Source organism: Ochlerotatus camptorhynchus, unplaced genomic scaffold (genome assembly GCF_037179485.1).
Source record: "Ochlerotatus camptorhynchus isolate MF236.1 unplaced genomic scaffold, CSIRO-AGI_Acam_v1.1 ptg000109l, whole genome shotgun sequence".
NCBI classification, from domain to species: Eukaryota; Metazoa; Arthropoda; class Insecta; order Diptera; family Culicidae; genus Ochlerotatus; species Ochlerotatus camptorhynchus.
This window is the reverse complement of record NW_027040599.1, coordinates 501,506-521,308: the sequence shown is the minus strand read 5'-3', so window position 1 is coordinate 521,308 and position 19,803 is coordinate 501,506. Positions and strand designations below refer to the sequence as shown.

General features: G+C 38.4%; 2 protein-coding genes across 2 annotated transcripts; one reads left to right on the top strand and one right to left on the bottom strand.

Moving 5' to 3' along the window:
• Positions 1 to 2,265: 2,265 nt before the first annotated feature.
• rtp (retinophilin) lies at positions 2,266 to 7,182 on the top strand. The gene is made up of 3 exons (XM_065219751.1): positions 2,266 to 2,595; positions 3,506 to 3,525; positions 6,838 to 7,182. Exons 1-3 carry the CDS (start codon positions 2,410 to 2,412, stop codon positions 7,103 to 7,105), a joined length of 474 nt encoding a protein of 157 aa, XP_065075823.1. The 5' UTR covers positions 2,266 to 2,409; the 3' UTR covers positions 7,106 to 7,182.
• Positions 7,183 to 7,204: 22 nt separating this feature from the next.
• Positions 7,205 to 11,318, bottom strand: Mms19 (MMS19 nucleotide excision repair protein). Its single transcript, XM_065219742.1, has 5 exons — positions 11,052 to 11,318; positions 10,251 to 10,984; positions 8,496 to 10,181; positions 7,582 to 7,749; positions 7,205 to 7,518 (listed from the first exon to the last, which is right to left on the bottom strand). The coding sequence occupies exons 1-5, from the start codon at positions 11,137 to 11,139 to the stop codon at positions 7,315 to 7,317; spliced, it is 2,880 nt and encodes a 959-aa protein (XP_065075814.1). The 5' UTR covers positions 11,140 to 11,318; the 3' UTR covers positions 7,205 to 7,314.
• Positions 11,319 to 19,803: the final 8,485 nt, after the last annotated feature.

The window sequence follows — 19,803 nt, the reverse complement described above, 5'->3', positions numbered from 1 at the left end:
AAAATCACTAATGTAATAATTTACTGCAGCCGGTTATTTAATTTCTCGCTAGAAGTCCTTTGAAGTTGATGCAGAAGTCCTCTGTTGCCAAGTGAAAGGGAAGGGAATCTTTCGAAAACCGTGATGCGAGTTCCACTGTTTTTTTTCAAGGCGTGTCTCAGTATACACCGACTCTACAGAAAACCATGAAGCGTGCTGGGTTACGTGTTTACAAGGTGCAAAAAGCCCCAAACTGGAATGAAAAGCAAAACATCACTGCGAAAACCCGCGTCCGGAAACAACGAAGTTGCTCACCAAATCGTGTTGCATCGTGATAGTTGGTGAAATTTACGTCAAGGCCAACTTCCGTCAACTTCCTGGGCAAGAATATGTCGTTGCCAAGTCTAAGTTTGATGTTCCGGAGGATGTTCGAAAGAAGAAATTATCGAAATTTGCAAAGAAGTTCCTGATCTGGCAGGCAATTTGCGAATGTGATGAAATTAGCGCTCCCTTCATCACTACCGGAACAATCAACGGTGCGATTTACACGGAAGAGTACCCTAAGAAGCACAAGCGAAGTGACAGACGGAGCGGCTCGAAAACTTTGGTGACTAACCTGCTATTGCAATTTTTCAGTGTACCACATGGCAACACCACTACTACTGGATTGTACCACATGGCAACACTACTACTAGATTGAACTAGCATTTTCACCAAATGTACTAGAATGTTTTGGTTCTATCTCTTTCACTCTACTCAAAACTGAAATGCATAAAAAAATGACAAAATGATACGCACTCTTTGCACACTGTCAAAGAATCATTGTACACAAAATCAACTTTGTTCAAATCAAAACAAAAAAACTAACCCATCTGGTGGATGATGGCACAAGCTTCCAAGAAAATTCTATTACAGTGAACCACATTATTTAAATGGATTTCTTCGCAAGTTAGTCGTCTATCACTTCGTTTGTGCTAAGAAGCGTCTCTTGTCATTAATAAGGAAGCACAAAGGATCAACTCTGTTTTGGCCTGATCTAGCATCTTGCCACTATCGCTCGAAACGTATTGGAGTGGTATCGAGCCAACGCAGTCAATTTTGTGCCAAAAAATATGAACACACCAAATTCACCGGAACTTCGCCCAGTTGAAAAATTCTGTGCAATTATGAAGACTTCGCAAACAACCTAAAATTTTCCACAGGCCAACATCTAGGCTCGTGGCTTTTGGTGCGATAATAACTCTATGAATGTTTCAGCTGTTTTTGACGTTACAAAGCCTGGTGCGTAGAGGTGTCATTTTTCATGTATTTTATGCAAATTCCCCATACAAAATTCAAACTAAAAGCGCCAGCTCATCCTACAAATGAGCTAAGACTTTCAGTAAATGGCTTTCTAACCTAAAGGCACAAATCTAGATATTGGCCCGTTGAAATTAGAACTTTTATTATTGTGGGCCACTCCACTATACACCTATAGGATATAAACATTAAAAATGTATCACGCTTGTTCCTCTAGTCAGCCCACGGGTATCTCCGCTGAATGATAACATTGGCGAATTATAAATCTCATTTTTTTTCTCTGTAAAAAAATGTGATTCATATTTCGAACAAGACAGTTTTATTTATTATTTAATAATTTCATAATATAAAACGACATTAAACATGAATTCGAATATAACGTATAACGTATAACAATTATTGATCAGCTAAAAGCAATTATGGATCAGTCAGTCTAGCATTTTAATCAAATGGAAGTGATCCGTAATTGTGGAGTAAGTATATAATAAACGAATAAAATGAGATTATACAATCATTGCTATCGTACGTAGTTTAAAAATCCATATACAAAATTTCGTGTCCGAAATTTGAATCTTTTCTGTCCGAAATTTTAATCTCCTCAAAGACAAGTGTCCGAAGTTTGAATCTTGGTAGCCTTAGTAAAATAACACTTTTTTTCCGAAAAGTTCTGATATTTACTTTAAAATATCATCTCAGATTGCTCAATTTAAGAATACTTCACAATGTATCGAAGAAACAAAACTAAATAATGTGTTACCATAAATTATATGTCCGTTTTATGCATCACATGCCTTAAGTGTTCGAAATATGAAACAGAACGGTATACAATGCAAGTCTTCGTTCTGAGAAAAAGCCCATTAAATGATTCCCCATGAGAAATGAATTCATGTGATTAACATATCTTAAGTCAATAATCTAATTAACATGAGCAGAATATATCGAAGTTGTATCGATTTTCCCTCTAATTGAATTAACTGTCATCACCAGGAAATCATCGCGTCAAGCACAATACAACGCAGAAGAAAAACGGCCGTTCGACCACCTCTGTCTGGCTGCAGTCAGACGTGTAATGCAGTTCGGTCCGTGCAGAACGTGCCTTAAAACGCGGTGCTAATCAATATCGGAGTGACCATGATGGAAGGAATTCAAAGTGGTGTAGTCAAGTGCGGTGGGTATCGGTACGACGACGGGACGCGCTACATCGGAGACTGGAACCAACGTGGTCAGAAACATGGCATGGGCTCGATGATGTTCTCCGATGGAACGCGCTACGACGGAGCCTTCAGCAACGGTGTCTGTTCAGGATTGGGAGTGATGGTAAGAATCTAACGAAAAAGTTTATAATTAGTATCATAAGCCGTCAAATTTTCGATTTATGGCCCGGAGGGTCAAGTGTCATATAACCCTATTGATTTTGTCCCAATCGGACATTTGGATACGGGAGATATGACCAAAACATTGAAATTCATTCCGAACTGAAAGCGTGCCTTGGAAGCCATGGGCAAAAATGGCCATCGAATTTCACATGTGCACCACATTCAAAAGTTTATTTCCTCGAAAGAAGACCATGTGCAAAATTTGGGATCAATTGCAAAACAATCAAAGTTTGATTTTCTGATGGTGACCGGCAAATCTCAATTAGAATTTTGGAAATTTTCCCGTTTAAATTAAGCATAAGAACAAATGCGATTGAGCTGAAGAAATCACTAGGTTAAATGGGACATTATGCGTTCGAAGTCGTCTAAATTTTTCTATGAAAATTCGATCAAAACTTTACATGATTTTATTTGATTATTCTCAAGCATTTCCTTTAAAATCATTTCCCTTGACAGAGTTCATTTAAGACTTCTTCTAAAGTAAATTTGACATTCTCTCTAAGAATCCTTTTTAAATGTCTTCCAGAATTCTCTCATGGTGACCAGTGAATACCAAATGCCGAATCAGTTTCCCGTTTTTTCCACGGAATTTTGGAAATTTTCTCTGTGGTTCGATATATGTATCTTTCATTGGATATTTCAAAGCGATAACTTCATTGAACATCCAATGATATTTAAAGAATTTCACCATTGGCATTTATGTGAAGTGCTGCTTCAGTGTAGGCATTACTGATAAACTGAAAAAAGAAAATCAAGGAAATGTTGACGGTTTATACTGAATGTTTGTTTATCCTTAATGTAGCTTGTCACATTTGTTTAATATCTACCTATTTCTTGTTTTTTTTTTACAGTGTTTTCCCGATGGTGCCAAGTAAGCTTATTTTTGCAAATATAAATCGACCGAGAAATCGACGGTTTTTGACTCCTTTTAAGCATAATAATAACCACAGACAAACAGACATAACACAAGGAATATTTATCACTGGAAAACACCATCGCTAAACCAGTATCGCCATCTGTTGAGTGCACTGTCATGGGTAACACGCTCAATAGATGGCAGTAGTGCTTAAACGCCAAACGCCAAGGCAGATACCTATGAACGCCACAGGTGGCTATGCTACCTACTAAAGAAACTTTAAATTAACCGTCAATTGCTTATTCAATGAAAAGTAGAAATACTCAGAGGGAGAATTGGGCAGAGAAAACAGAATACAATTCGGCAGCAGGGATTTGTACCTAAATAATTTTGCAATCCTGGCTAGCTTCTGCATTTCACATGACTGTTACTTTTGATTCGATTTACGTGCAAAATAATGATTGATTACATCGCAATATTTTGCACATTTCTTTGTGCCATTAATTAACCAACTAAGATCAATTAATCAATAGAGTTAGAATATTGTTTTTTATTCAAAAATATAGTTGAATTTGAGAAACACACGAAACATAAAGGTGATTGAATTTCTGTTCGATTGCAATACTCTCAAATTTAATCTAGTAAGAATAAGAAATCCTCGGTTTTCCTAATGGGAATGTTCGATTGGCTCATATTTTGACAGTTCATTTGGGTCAAAACATTCCTTCCGCTTATCTCTCCCGCTGAGTATTTCTAATGAAAAGTATGCGAGTGTTATGTCTGTTTGTATTCTTCACTGCATACACACTAAGATTATTTTATCGAAATCTGTGAAATTTTATCGAAATCTCAACAGCTGAACGTTCGGTAAACAGTCCGGTGATTTTTCATAGACTTTTTTTTACCGAACGTTCACACTTAATCTAGTTCGGTAAAATCTCCAACAGCCGATTACTTCGGCATTTACTGTTGCTGATATCTCTGCAAAATATCTGTTGGTTAGCTGATATCTCAGGAAAATGTTATTTGTTAGCTGAGTCTCAGTATAAGAGATGAACTAGCCTTCGGTTAAAAATATCTATAACAAAGATTAAATAAAAAACTGAGTCTCGGCAATTGTTTGACTGAATTTCAGCAAAATAAATTGCAGAATTACTCGGCGGTTGGAATCTCGGCGAAAAATTTTAAGTTTGTTCAGCTCAAAGGGTACGTCACTCAGCACATTGTGCAGAAATTAGATTCGGCACAGCTTGGGCACATCCATCGGCACACCTTCGACACACCTTTGGCACACATTCGGCAAAATCTCGTAGGCGTTGGATTGTTGTAAATAAAATGGGAGCACTGCTGGACAACTGTCATTGAAGTTGTCACAACATTACGTGATGTTTGACTGTATTTTTAGGAACATCCTCTAATTGAGTATACCAGAGGAACTCCTCAGACCAGCAGTTTACTTATAGATCTAAATGTGAAATGTAGGTTCTAGAGTGGGCTCAAGAGAAAGAGGTAGTTAGTACCCTTAATTCAAATAATGCTGCAACTCACACAAAACAAACTAAAGAAGTCCATTCATCATCCTCTATAATCGGTCTCCATCAACAATTCTCCCCATCGGTTCCAACTCTTTCTGGCCGCTGATAGACCGATGCTTTTCACATCACGAAAAGCTAGGTTTCTTGTTTGCCTTTGAGGGTAGGACACAGGACTTTTATTACCCTTTCGAACACAAAACACCAAAATTTCGCACACCCGCCACTTCCCGCGTCATCCTCAATCCGATTTACCCTTGCGATTTCAAACCAAAACATTCAAGGTGTCAGAAATACCGGGTTGCCGGGATGGGTATTTTACAAACAATCGCGGCTTGCTCTATGACCGGCAGAATCTGAACACCTACGGCACATTTGAGGCACACTGACAAAAAATGACCAAAGATTGGTGTGCGGAGTGCCAATAAAGCTAATAAACTATAGAGGAAGAATAGCACTGTCGTCGCTGTCGAAACATCTTTTCCTTACATTCAATAGGGACACAACTGTCAAAGCGAGAAAAAACTATGCAGTTTGACAGTTGACAGTGACCCGGTATTATTCAACATCGGAAAAAAGGGAACACCAGCGCTATTCTTCCTCTATAGTATATTAGCTCTATTGGAGTGACCGACCCCTTGGTTCAGCTGTTGAGATTTCGGTAAAATTTCACAGATTTCGGTAGAATTTCACAGATTTCGGTAGAATTTCACAGATTTGGGAAAAATAATCTTAATGTGTACAGCGTAAATATTTACGTTTTGTTTTTAACAATACTCAGGTAATCATGACAGATTCTGACGCAGTATACTATAGGTCTCTTTTTTTTCATTCGCGTTGTTATCAAAGATAAAAATGTCATCATTAGCTGAGATTTGTCAATGATATAAATATCATGCATTGAAGAATGTCTGATAACCATTATTTTTTCAATCTTTCCGTTCCAAAAAAAAAATAAAACAAATTTTAGATGTAACCTCTCAGAATTCCATGAAACTTCGCATAATTGTTCAACCAAGTTTAGGTTGGAATTCGACCATTTTGATGGCTGTTTCGATATTTCCTAATAACTCATTGCTTTTTTAGAAAAAAATACACACGAATAAAAAAAACATTTAAAAAGAACTTAAAAACTTAAATAACAAAAAAGTACATTTTTAAGATTTATAAACTTATTTTTATTCGCTAGCCCATGTAAATTTTCTTTAATAGATGCAACGGATACTTCAAAATTGACCAAAATCGTTGAACATTAAATTAAATTTTTTGAACTTTTTTCCACAAATAATGTGTATTGGTTTTATGCAGAAAACATATTTTATCGATCTTCTATGATTTTGGTCAATTTTGTAGTGTCCGTTGTGTTCATTTCAGAAAAAGTTAGCATTTTGATAAGCTTCCAAATGAACATTGAAAAATCTTAAAAATGCACTTTTAAACAGTGTTTTTCATTTTTTAACAAAATTTGTAAATTTTTGCGCTATATATTTTTTTTTTTTTCATAGGCATTCAAGTTTCTTACAATTTTGACAATTATGACTAAATGAGCCGTTTTCGTACTATGATTTATTGAAAATATCGAATTCGCGGATTTGAAAAATTAGGCGAAAATCAAAATGGCCGAATTCCAGCACAAACTTGGTTCCCTAGTGAACAATTATGGGAAGTTTCATGGAATTCGAAGAGCGAAAGTCGATTCGTGGAACTGCTCATCTGAAAAATTACTGTACTGGAGAGTCGACCAGGTTCCATTTCGATTACCTACCCACATTTCATGCGCTATTCTCATTGGCAGATACGAAGGCGAATTCATGCAGGGCTGGTTCCATGGTCACGGGGTTTTCTGGCGATCCGACGGCATGAAGTACGAAGGTGAATTCCGTGGTGGACGTATTTGGGGCCTCGGTTTGATCACGTTCAGTGATCAAAGTCACGGATTTCCACGGAACGAAGGATTTTTCCAGGACTGCCGGCTGGTGCGTAAGAAGCGATGTCCAGAGGTGATTCAACGCGCCCAAAAAGTGGCTCTGATGGCCAGAGCGCAGTGCGATCAAGGGAACTGAAAGCCGGAATTTCAACTCAATTTCAAAAACATGCCATACGGTTTGGCGTACATACGTCAGTGTACCAATCGGATGAAGCAACGACAATGCTTTAATTAATTTTAGTTACGATTTTTATTTGCGTCTGTATTACATAATAAAGTGGTATCTTTACAATGAGCTTACATTTTATTGTCTCTAAAACCTACGAAATGCAATCAACTTAAGGTTTATTCACCGGAAGTGCTAGTCTCACCACTCCCGACCACAAACCACTGGAGTCGCGCAGCGACAGCAGCATTCCTTACCAAACGCTTATGGTCATCCAATGCTGGTTGTAACTCCAGTACAACATCTTGCTTGAACGGCAGCAGTAGAAACGGAGGATATTTGGTTGTCTGCAGAAGGCACTCCAGTGCATCTATTCGTACTTTCTGTTCAACGAAGGAAGAGTGGCATTATTCAACAGAACTTTAAATAAAGACTGTTTCACTTACCATTGATGACTTGTAGACTGTGAGTTTCAGTAGCTGAGGAATCAGGAACTGCAAGTGATCTTGGAAGAATGAATCTTGTTCTTTTATGAACCGCAATGTAATCTCCAATGTCATTTCCAAAGCTTTATCGTTTGTCAGTAGTAAGCATTTGAGCAGTATCGGACCGACCTACAAACAGATAATTCTAAATGTTCATACGTTTTGTCCTCGATTGTTATGTTATAAAAAGGAGGGATAGGGCAAATTACAGCTTTGTTTTGGCAATACCTTTAAACGGATAAACGAACTCATTGAGCGGACATTTTCTGCATAAGCATACATCATTTTTGAAAGCATTGATTGACCAAAATTGAGCACTCAAGTACTGCATAATATCCCCTTGAGATAATAGGTCCAATAAGGATTTGTGGAGGCCTCCCTTAACTCAGTCCGTAAAGGCACAGCTACAATGCAAGACCATGCTGGAGATCGCTGGGTTCGGTTCCCGGTCCAGTCTAGGAATTTTTTGGGTTGTAAAATTTCTCGACTTCCCTGGTATGATTGTCTTGAAAAATGGTACAGGCATCGAAAGTCGAGAGCACACAATAAGCTAATATGCGATAAGCAATAAGCTTGAAATGCGATGAAGAAGAAGAAAGACTGATTTGTGTTGTTGAGTACAATGAGTGTGTCGAGATTTCCAGGGCAATGGTATTACAAACTGTGCTGTAGCGGATTGAAAAGTTCAAAATTTGCGAAAAATGTCAATGTCCCTTTTTCTTAATGAAGCATACATAATAATCTCGTCGCCCTACGTCGTATCTCGGATCCAAACCCTAACTTTTTTTATGTAATTATGATTCTTTAAAAGACGTTTTTAAAACTAGGAACATCGTCAATATTAAACCAATGCTTTTCCGCAAGAAGACACCTACCTTTTTAATGTTCATTTTCAGCACCAGGTGGGGTGTGGGCTTAAATACATATACCAGGGCCTTCAGATGCGTCTCTGCGTACTGTTCTGCTGTCTGTTCCAGTTTCTTCATAACGAAAACGAACAACTTCTGCTTGAACAAATTCTTCATCAGAGGTAGATGCAACTGTGGGAATTCCGCCGACAGCACCTCGAACGCAAGTGCAGCAGCATGACCCAAGGTGGGATGGTCAAGCAGGTCTGCAATGTCTTCCACTATTTCCCCAGCTTCCGGGTGGCCCCGGGCTAATAAACCTTTTCCAATCCATGATAGGATGCTGACAACTTGTTTGTTATGACTTTTCAACTCCTTTCGAAGCATTTTCAGCAATTTGATCAAAACGTTTCGATGGTGCTCATCATCTGGCATGCGGTTAAAAAGACTACACAACAACTGCTGGCTTAGTAATTTGACATGCCCGTCTTCGTTGGCCATCGCTAGCTTGGTCAAATCATCTACTAGATTCTCGAAATGGTCCTCAATCGATACCGTTTCATCCAGATACCCGAGAATGCCAGATGTTAGATAAAGGTCATTGGTCTTGGCCAGATTCATCAATGGCAGCTGTTCGTTCACAATTAGTTTCTGCCTTTCAGGGGGCAGTTGCTTCATCATATCTTTCATGGCATTCGATAGAGCGTAAAGCAAATCAGATGAATGTGTTGATCCTTCTTTATGCGCCAAAGTTACACATTTCTCGATGAATTTATATTGGTCACACAGTTCCTCAGCAATCGGTTTTCCTTCTGGACTTTCGAGAACCATTTCCAGTGTGTTTAGCGCTAAAATCGCAATCCCCTCATGATCAGATTCGTCGAAAGCAAGATCCAAAAAGAATTTTAATATTTTTCCTTTCACACACTCTAGTGGTATCAACTTGGCCAATGCGTGGAAAACTCGCTCTGTGGATGACGAAACCGTTTCGTACTTTTTGGCAACTAGTTTGTCTACAATAACGTTCCCCACCTCAACTCCATAGTGTACGGCAAACTGATACAGGCAATCCTCAACGTTCAAGCGCTCATCACTCGAAGATAACAGCACATGGATAATGGTAGTGTAGACGACAAAGCGGTTCTCATCCACTACCGCTTCTGGAATCCTCGTTATACAGGATAACGCAATTTTCTTCAGTTCACTTGCATCGCTTTCCTGCACTAAAATCTGAACAAACTGCTTCTGAACCGCTCCAACCAATTCTTGATCCATCTGCTTCATGATGTTCTTCGCTTTGCAAATAAGCAGAGTTCGACTTAAGACATCTATCAACGAAATTTTCTCTTGTTCCGTTATCGTATCTCCATTCAACTGCGACAAAGTCATTGGCAGCAGTTTATTCGCAACGAAATGAGCTGACTCAGTGGTAGCAGCGGCGCAAACTAATGCCACTTGGATGCCACTTTCAAACAGTTTCGACGCAACGTCAGCTATGCTTCCCATTACGGTCATGAAAATTGTAGTCAAAAAGTGCTCTCCGACTTTAGGTTCCGTTTGGGTGAACGCTACAAGTTGTTTCGTCGTCTCCAATGCCAGCTCGAATATTTCTTTGTTACCACCACCAGGCATAAGCTCTAACTTTAGTGCTTTCCACACATCCTCTAGATGTTGGTTCATATCCGACAGGGCAAATGCTTGGGTGCAATTAATCTGAAAAAGGCAAAAAACAAAAAACAATCCTGAATGTTATATCTCAGTTACAGCTTGTCTGCCACATACCAACAAGCGTAGCGAATCCAGCTTGGCCACAACAAGCTCACTATCCAGTTTTTCCAGCAACAATGGGACGCAATGTTCGGCAAAGTCTTTGGAACCACATAGACATGCTTTCAATTGTTCTGCCAGCATGTCTCTTGTGATAGGTTCCGGATCGTTTTGATTAGGATAGAAATCAATCGGAAAGTAACACGCAAAAACTTCAAACATTTCCTCTTCCAGGTGGAACAAAGGATAATTTTGCAAAAACTGAGGCATATACTGGAACAAAAATATTAAATTGCGAGGATCCCGTTCACCATCGATGGCACCAATGACCCCGTAGACAAAGTCAGCTCCCATGGCCTTCAGCTCAGCCTGGTTATTCTCTGCCAGTGTGCTAATAAAGCGGAAGTATTTGGCGCGCTCGTCCTTCGCTTGGCTCTGGCAAGGAATATTCAAGAACAGCGCACTGGATAGCTTACTAGCCGAACCTTGGGGAAAATTTTTCATTGATGCCAACGTCAAGATTCCTTCCAGTATGGCTGGAATCACAGAATGGTGATCCTTCATACGATCACAGTAGAATGTCGTTAAAAATTCCAACTGATGCTCGTTCAACAAATCTGACGGAAGATCTTTCAAAATCGTTGAAAGTAGCATGGTTGCCTTCATTCGAATGCTATGATCCTCGTGAGTCAACGCAGGTCCCAGTTCTTCAATAAACTCGGAGATGTCCAACCTTTTGTTGGAGATATCTGAAAGTATTGGAAGTCTTAACGCTGTACCAAGTGCTTTGGCCGTGAAGTCTTAACAATTAGGTACCTTCACAAAGTTTATCACATGTGTGGTGAAGTTTTGAGTCACTCTTCAGCACATCGATCAGCGTCGAATGTGACCACGGGAATTTCATTGTTCACTGGGTAAATATAATTATGGATATTCAGAGACGGCTTTATCAATTCACTATTATAAATCACTTTGTACAAACGGTCAAGCACGAGGACAAAGTTGCAATAGTACGACGAACGATGCAAAAAGTAAATAACCTTCGTCAAACGCGACGATTTATAACACAAACCAGAACAAAGGAAAACAACAAACACAAAAGCTGTCATAATGCACACTGACAGCAGGGACATGTTGTAAAGAAAAATTATATACGTGGGAACACAGTGAAAATAAAAACATCGTTTCACCCATACACTGAACCAAATCATCATCCTGGGATCGAATGATTATTGTCTCGATCTAGCCCACCCTCAAATATCAAATGTTTTGCGCATTGTACCTCGCATTGTGCACCAAAGTAGACTTCAGACATTAAAAATTTCGCACATATACTAGAAACATAAATAAAAATAAATAATGTTCAACGTTCTTTCTCCAGTGGGATGTCGATTTGATGGAGTATCTCCCCGCTCATCCGACAAAATTATAACCGGGCAATCAGGGTTTAACTTCCCTACACGGATAGAAATCTCCTTATACCTTTTGGCAAATTTCTATTGCTGATTATTCATAAAATGTATAAGTCAACTAATAAGCAGACGCCTTGCAAAAAGTTAATGAAGATCATGCGTCAAATGAAATGTATAAGCGGTCACACATACCTTTTATGCATTCTTATAGGACCTATGTGGTTTGTCTTATGGGCTGATGTTTTGGCAAAAATGTATAAGTGAAACACATGGATAAAATAATTGATTTTCGTTTCGTGTAATAAAAATAATCCATAAACGAACGATAACCTAAATGATAGATCTATTCCACAACTGGTTTGGGTGATACACCGAACACGTCGTTAAGCAAAACCATAAAACCACAGACAAACAGACATAGCAAATTATTTATTTTACACTATAAAACATCGCCGCAAAAACACTACCGCCATCTGTTGAGTATACTGTGATGGGCAGTACGCTGAACGGATGGCGGTAGCATAGATGTAACTCTAAAGGTCGGGGCACAATGCATATGTTTTCGGGTTTTTCGACAGATAATGCATGGGCTAACTGTCAAAAAACCTGAAAACGTATCTATTGTGCGCCGGCCTTAAGACTAGAGGACCCTCGATGAAACGTGCTCAACTTTTTGGCTCAGCTCTGGTACTATCTTCGGTCCCAAGCTAATCGATGCACCCCTCGAAACATAGGAAAATCCACGAACCCCACGTTTTATCTGTCAAACTTTCATAGCGAATCAAAACAAACATAGTGTAGTACTAGAATGTTGACTAGAATGGGGTATGTTAATGGATTTGCTTGGGACCAATAGCAAAAACGAAGTGACAGACGACTAACTAGCGAAGAAATCCATTTAAATAATGTGGTTCACTCTAATAGAATTTTTTTGGAAGCTTGTGCCATCATCCACCAGATGGGTTAGTTTTTTTGTTTTGATTTGAACAAAGTTGATTCTGTGTACAATGATTCTTTGACAGTGTGCAAAGAGTGTATCATTTTGTTATTTTTTTATGCATTTCAGTTTTGAGTAGAGTGAAAGAGATAGAACCAAAACATTCTAATACATTTGGTGATAATGCTAGTACACCGGCAAGGGAAGTAACACGGATACGAATTTTGTTAATTTAAATCAAAAATATGAATGTTTATACCACAAACGAAGTGACAGACGGAGCGGCTCGAAAACTTTGGTGACTAACCTGCTATTTCAATTTTTCAGTGTACCACATGGCAACACCACTACTACTGGACTGTACCACATGGCAACACTACTACTGGATTGAACTAGCATTTTCATCAATTGAACTAGAATGTTTTGGTTCTATCTCTTTCACTCTACTCAAAACTGAAATGCAAAAAAAAATGACAAAATGATACACTCTTTGCACACTGTCAAAGAATCATTATACACAAAATCAACTTTGTTCAAATCAAAACAAAAAAACTAACCCATCTGGTGGATGATGGCACAAGCTTCCAAGAAAATTCTATTACAGTGAACCACATTATTTAAATGGATTTCTTCGCCAGTTAGTCGTCTGTCACTTCGTTTGTGTTTATACTCTAAACATATGAATTATTCAAAGTATATTAAAGGATGTTTAAAATTAAAATACTTATGTTTGAATTAAATTCAAAAGCATGTTTATTTCAACAATATCGAAATTTGACTGAAGTGTTTGTGTTTGACTGACAACGATCGGTTTCTGTACGTTGCGAATAAGAATGGAATCATTGGCCGGCGCCGGTGGTGTTATGGTAAGCGTGACTGCTTTCTAATACCCCAATGGGTCTGGGTTCAATCCCAGCCGAGGTCGGTGGGATTTTCTGAGGCATAAAAATCTCTGGTCACGTCTTCCTTCGGAAGGGAAGTAAAGCCGTTGGTCCCGGCCCATGTGTGTTGTGAATGGGTGCGATATCCAACGCAGGTGTGGAAGCTGCCTTCCTGCACATTCGATTGCCGTCAATGGATGGCAATCGATGTCCGTCGGTGATTGGCACTAGATTGCGGAACAGAGACCGACGTTAAATAAAGGAAAGAAGAAGAAGAATGGAATCATTGGTGGTGATAAAGGCGCAGAAGATCAAGCAGAAAACGGTAGTTCTTTCGCTGGTCATTTTGCAGGATCTGGTAGTGGTCCATGAGATCAAGAACTGGACGAAGCGACACTGGAGCTGGTGAACATTCGTTGTTACCGGGGGTTTTCCGGAAGATTACCCATCATTCGTGGTGAAGGACTGGTCTCTGGATGAAGGGCTGATCCCTGCATATACGGATGTGATTACATCCGGATCATGTGACGGCGATGATGCAAATAAAAGCGCACGATTGGTGATTTGCACTAATCGCGCACTTTTATTTATTTCATCGCACATTCGAAAATAATTTATAATATTAAATAGAAAATCGTGCTATACATTAAATACGTTTAAAAAAAACTTCAAAATCATGTTTAAAATAAAAATGTTTATTTTTGATTCCAAACCTATCAAAGCAAAAAATATTCACGTTTATTTTCAACACGAATATTTTTAAAATAAACGTAGCAATACTTAAATTGATGTCACATTACTTTAAACATAAGTTACATTTGAAATAAATCTAATTTATTTTTGTGGCCAGAGCAAACTGAGTTTACGTTTATATTTACCTGAAATATTGCCTTCCTGCACATCTAAATAGCTGCCTTCCTGCACATTCGATTGCCGCCGTCCGAGATGTTTTTAAGACAGGTGGGCAGGAACTCACGGTCTCCCAGTGTTGGTGAGTTCTTTGCCGTTAATGTTCACGAAAAGTTCACTATTTTGCCATACAGAAATTCAAAACAAAAATTTTTATCTGCGGATTTCGACTGTTTTTGACCTGTTTCGTACGACCGAAAGGTGTATGCTGGTCACGAATGCTGTGCTAAACTGATTTCCTACGCAATTAATCAATCTTTGATGTGAATTACACTAATAAACACGAGGAGCATTTCTTATAGCAAACTTGCCATAACAAAATGGGCATGGTTCATTTAAGTAAACAAACTAACACTTCTTCCGACTGTGGCACCTCTCTTACTAGCCTGGGCCGCCGTCGCCGCCGTCTGAAGTGCCGATTTTTGATCCTTAAAATTTGTCTTTGATCGGCTGTAAAAAATTGAAATTAAATGATAGACGAAATCCGAACGATCGTGGACTGCACAAAATAGTACTGAACAGAAATCAAAACGAATCGGACGAATCGAATGTATACATTTCGAGAAATTTTTGGCACCGGTTTTGAAAATATGATTCCGAGATAATCGCGTTTAAAGTTTCAAGTTGGGTTTAGTCCGAGGGGGACGACTCTATCTACGATGCAGGAAATATTGTGTTTTGCTGTGGCTAACTGCGCGTACGCTGAGTAGATAGAAAGAAGATTTATCACGATTTTGAAGATTTCCTGCAAAAAGATGTTGTGCGATGCAAGTAAATGCGAGAAATGAAAGAAGATTTTTCGAAGATTTATTCGGTAGTGTGAGATTTGTTGAGCATCTAGAATTGAGATTTAGATGTGTCGCCCCCCTCGGTTTAGTCCACTATAAGCGAATATTTTTGTACGTCGCATAACTTTCACAATTTTCATCGGATCAACTTGATCTTTTGAGGAAATATTCTTGACTTTATATACTTTCGATTAGGACAATAACAAAAATCGATTTTTTGAAAGTTTGCAGGTAGGCGTAACCCCTTAACGGTATCGAGGATTATCGAGGCGTCGGATGAGCGGAGCGATACTGTATTCTGTTGTAAAATATAGCACTATGGGGTGATGTACATATTATGTCACGCTCTAAGGGCCCATGCATTAATTACGTCACGCTAAATCGAGCAAAAATTTACCCCTCCCCCCCTATCGTGACGTTTTTCCTATACCTAATGCATTGCTTGTCACAACATCTTAGACCCCCCCTCCCTCCTTAGAGCGTGACATAATATATATATCAACCCTAAGGGAGGAAGGGGAGTTTATGGTTTTGTTACAAGCAATGCATTAGGTATAGGAAAAACGTCACGAAAGGGGGGAGGGGAGTTAATTTTTCCTCAATTTAGCGTGACATAATAAATAGATCGCCCCTATGTTACAATCAAAATGGTGAATTTTAATTATTGATGGACTGAGCGAAAACAAATCTGGGGAGTCTACTTTGGAGCAAAATGCACAATTAATTGGGTATTGTTACGAACGCGACGAAAGTGCTAAACAATATCAAATTTAAGAGTATTCTTACGAATCGTCCATCATCACTTGAAATAACAATAAAAACAAAAGCAGTAACGTTTCGATCAGATTATAACCAACAATACCACAGGAAGACGGTAATAACCGCAAAATAATACAAATCTAACTAAACTAGGTACCCTAAGGAATGTATACCTGGTAAGGTGTTTCGCTGTGAGATCCTTACTCTCGTAACCACTTCGAAACTTTAAGAGCACAAATATCAGCTTCTACTATACGTACCACAATGAAACTGTTACTCCACGTTTGCTGTACTGCAGCATACATGAAATAGCAATTTCAGGTGAAATAGGGGCATTAATTTCCGAGATGTGTGTAATTGATCAATTTAGATGGTCAAGTTTTGAACCCACCACAGCATGCTTTTGGTGCTACTGTATATGGACGATCAAATGTAAAATACTGTGGTAGCCACAGCATAGTTCAGTCAAAAACTCATCATTTTCATTGATCTACTCATTCACAAAAATAGCGTCAGGTGCTTGGTCAGGTCTAGATACAGATGCATCATAACCTTAAGACCAGAAAACACGCCGAGATAAGGAGAGAGCCATGCGTAACACTAATAGAATACCAATAAATTAATTCCAAGCTTGAGTATAGTATAGATATAGATCAATGGTATCCGGTTAGGGAGAACGCAACCTGAAAGGCCTACCATGAAAATAGAGAAACACGCGTGGGAGAGTGAAAGTAATAACATTTTGAGGCACATAGAATCAACAAAGGCGCGTTTGGACAGGATCCAAGAAAAATCTGAGCATTAGAAAAACAGGTGTCCGAGCCGGGCGTACGATTGTGGGAAAAAAGTAATAAAATTCTCTGAGGAAACTAAAAATAAGAGAAGTAAGCGCTCGAACCCGAAGCGTCAAAACAGGACTCGAATATGTACAGTCGAAATTCGCTGGTTGGGCCACCACCTCGGCCCAACTAGTTTGATTCGCTAGTTGGGCCAACTGACAGAAGGCTAAAATTTGTTGAGGGGTGTGCGCATCCTTTGTTGAACAGATTTCACAAAAAGCGGATTGAAGCAAGTTGCTTGAAGCAGAGTGGAAAAAGCAAATCATTAAGTACACAATTTTTGTTTTTGTTTTCTTCTAGAATTTTAAATGAAACTCAAATGTTTCGAGCAAATACCAAACGTTAACATTCATTACATATGATTCGCAGTCCTAACCGCATATGCTTACCCCCTGGAAGAATTTATGATCGATTATCAAATCCAATTTGACATGAGATTTTGACTTCCAGTTGCTTTTTAATTGGGTCATGGCCCAACCAACGGAGGCACAACTAAAAAGCAGCCCAAGTATTAAAAGCCCAACCAGCGAATTTGGACTGTAATGAGCTCATAGGCTGTCCATAAGGGCCCATGCATTAATAATGTCACCCTAAATAGAGCAAAACATTATCCCCTCCCCCCATATCGTGACGTTTTTCCTATACCTAATGCATTGCTTGACCCCCCTTTCCCCTTAGAGCGTGACATAATATATGCATCAACCCTAAACTACGTAGCCAATTTGGGGGAGGGGGGGGTACGTTGGCAATTATCCACGGCCATACAAAAAAAAAATTAGCTATGCATAAACAATATGTATTTTTTAAATACTTTTTCGATTAGCTTACCTAAATTAACTTTAGTGTCTTTAATGTCTACTTCATCACTTCTTCTTGTGGCGCTTGTTAGAGCTGAATAATCACTTCGAACTGATTTTCATTTTATTTTCTAATACAATTAGCTAATAGCGAAGACCTCGGCGAAGACTGGCAACTCTACCATTTTCTCATACGAACGCTATGAGATCGCGTCATCTGCCGCGAAAAGGTAAATGCTTCGAACGAATTGGATAGCAAAGATTACAACCTCAGAAGAATGGTTTGTGTATTTGCTCATTTCTCTATGCGTTACTTCCACCTTTGCTGATATGTTGTCTTCGCTAATAGGTCGTAATTACACGGATAAAAATCTCCTTATACCTTTTGGCAAATTTCTATTGCTGATTATTCATAAAATGTATAAGTCAACTAATGAGCAAACGCCTTGCAAAAAGTTAATGAAGATCATGTGTCAAATGAAATGTATAAGCGGTCACACATACCTTTGATGCATTCTTATAGGACCTATGTGGTTTGTCTTATGTAATGTATAAGCACAGACAAACAGACATAACACTCGCAAGTTTTCATCAAACAAGCATTTAACGGTAAATTTAAAAGTATCGTAGTTGGTAGTACCGCCACCTGCGGCACGCATAGTCAATTCCCTTGCGTTTGACGTTTACACACTACCGCCATCTGTACTGCGTACTACCCACCATAGTGTACTCAAAAGATGGCGGTAATGTTTTAGCGACGATGTTTTACAGTGAGAAATATTCAATGTGTTATGTCTGTTTGTCTGTGGTATAAGGCTGATGTTTTGGCAAAAATGTATAAATGAAACACATGAATAAAATAATTGATTTTCGTTTCGTGTAGCTTTGTTTCTGGCTAATATCCTCACTATGTGTTCAACCCACAGATTGAGGCATGAAATTATTCCATGAAATTAAATTGATTTGTTCTTCGATGCATAAAACATGCATGCATTTTGTCAAATTTAACATTTAACGATTTTAAAATTGGCTCAATTTAATCGATTATTAGGGGAACTAGGGCCATTATTGACACCCGGGGCAGATTTTTCAAAATATCAACATTTTTTTTTTTCAATTTAGATGCAACAGATATTTCATTCCTCCTATGAATGAGTAATTTAACGAGTGAACTAATTTCAATAATGTTCTCAATCACCGTAAATCCTGGAAAAAAACATGGGCTTGCTGTGTGCTTTTTTCACTTTAAATGATCTATATTTCTTGAATTTGTGTGGTTTACATGCATAACTTATCAAGTGACACAGATGCGTCTTTTCAACTTTAATTCCTTTGAAATTTCAATTATTATTAATTACAGTTCCTAGTCCTATCAGGCCTGTTTTAAGAATGACCACCTTGTTGGAATTGGTTTGTTTTATGCTTGCTGTGTGCTGAAAGTTATAATTCTCACGTATCACCAAATAAGATGCAGCGAGCAGATGATGGTAATTAGACTGCAATTATCGTTTGTTGTGGAATATTCAATTGTTTGTATTGTTCCCACATAATATAATTTTCGGTAGGTGCATTAAAATAATAAAAACTAACGATAAAATATCTTCTCCCGTTGGGGTAGACTTTAAGGTGTCCATACTGCCGCGTAGAGATGTCCACTTTGCCCCGCTAGCTTTACGATGCCAATGTAATGTAATAAATTTTCAAATTGTTTTTTAAGAAGAAATAAGTTTTTTTTTATTTGCCACAATGAACTGTTTAAAGACAAAAGTTTGTAGTAAATAACACATAGCGATATTTTGATTCCTATCAAGTCAAACTTGGCAAAATCCTTAGGGTGTCCATAATGCCCCTAGTTTCCCTACGTTACATCAATATACCAGGATAAATCATTGATTTTCAATCTGGTCGGTAGTAACCAAATTAAACTGGTCAACAACATATTTAATACAACTAATAAGTTCGACAAAACATTCCTTAGAATGCTCTTAAAATGCATACATTTTAGTTATACTAAACATAAAATATACACAGCGAAGTGCCTGTCAAAATAACTTAAAGAAGTATAAATTTGACGAAAAAGTATGCATAGCAAATGTAAACTCTATTTACACAAGCCAAACCAGTTCTATTCTATTATTTTATACATAGAGTGAATTAAACCGGTGAGACAGGATTTTGCATAGAAATATGTCTAAATTTACATTTTCTGTCTTTTTGAGTTTGGTGAACATAGCGACGGAGCCTCA

What these genes read in the sequence shown, in the direction of transcription:
- rtp (XM_065219751.1), top strand. Translation starts at nt 2,410, where the DNA reads ATGATGGAAGGAATTCAAAGTGGTGTAGTCAAGTGCGGTGGGTATCGG. An exon ending in GTTCAGGATTGGGAGTGATG is followed by an intron (nt 2,596 to 3,505) that starts GTAAGAATCTAA and finishes TTTTTTTTACAG; the next exon opens with TGTTTTCCCGATGGTGCCAA. An exon ending in TGTTTTCCCGATGGTGCCAA is followed by an intron (nt 3,526 to 6,837) that starts GTAAGCTTATTT and finishes TCTCATTGGCAG; the next exon opens with ATACGAAGGCGAATTCATGC.
- Mms19 (XM_065219742.1), bottom strand. Translation starts at nt 11,139, where the DNA reads ATGAAATTCCCGTGGTCACATTCGACGCTGATCGATGTGCTGAAGAGT. An exon ending in TGAAAATGAACATTAAAAAG is followed by an intron (nt 7,750 to 8,495) that starts GTAGGTGTCTTC and finishes ATCTGTTTGTAG; the next exon opens with GTCGGTCCGATACTGCTCAA. An exon ending in CAGTCTACAAGTCATCAATG is followed by an intron (nt 7,519 to 7,581) that starts GTAAGTGAAACA and finishes TTCGTTGAACAG; the next exon opens with AAAGTACGAATAGATGCACT.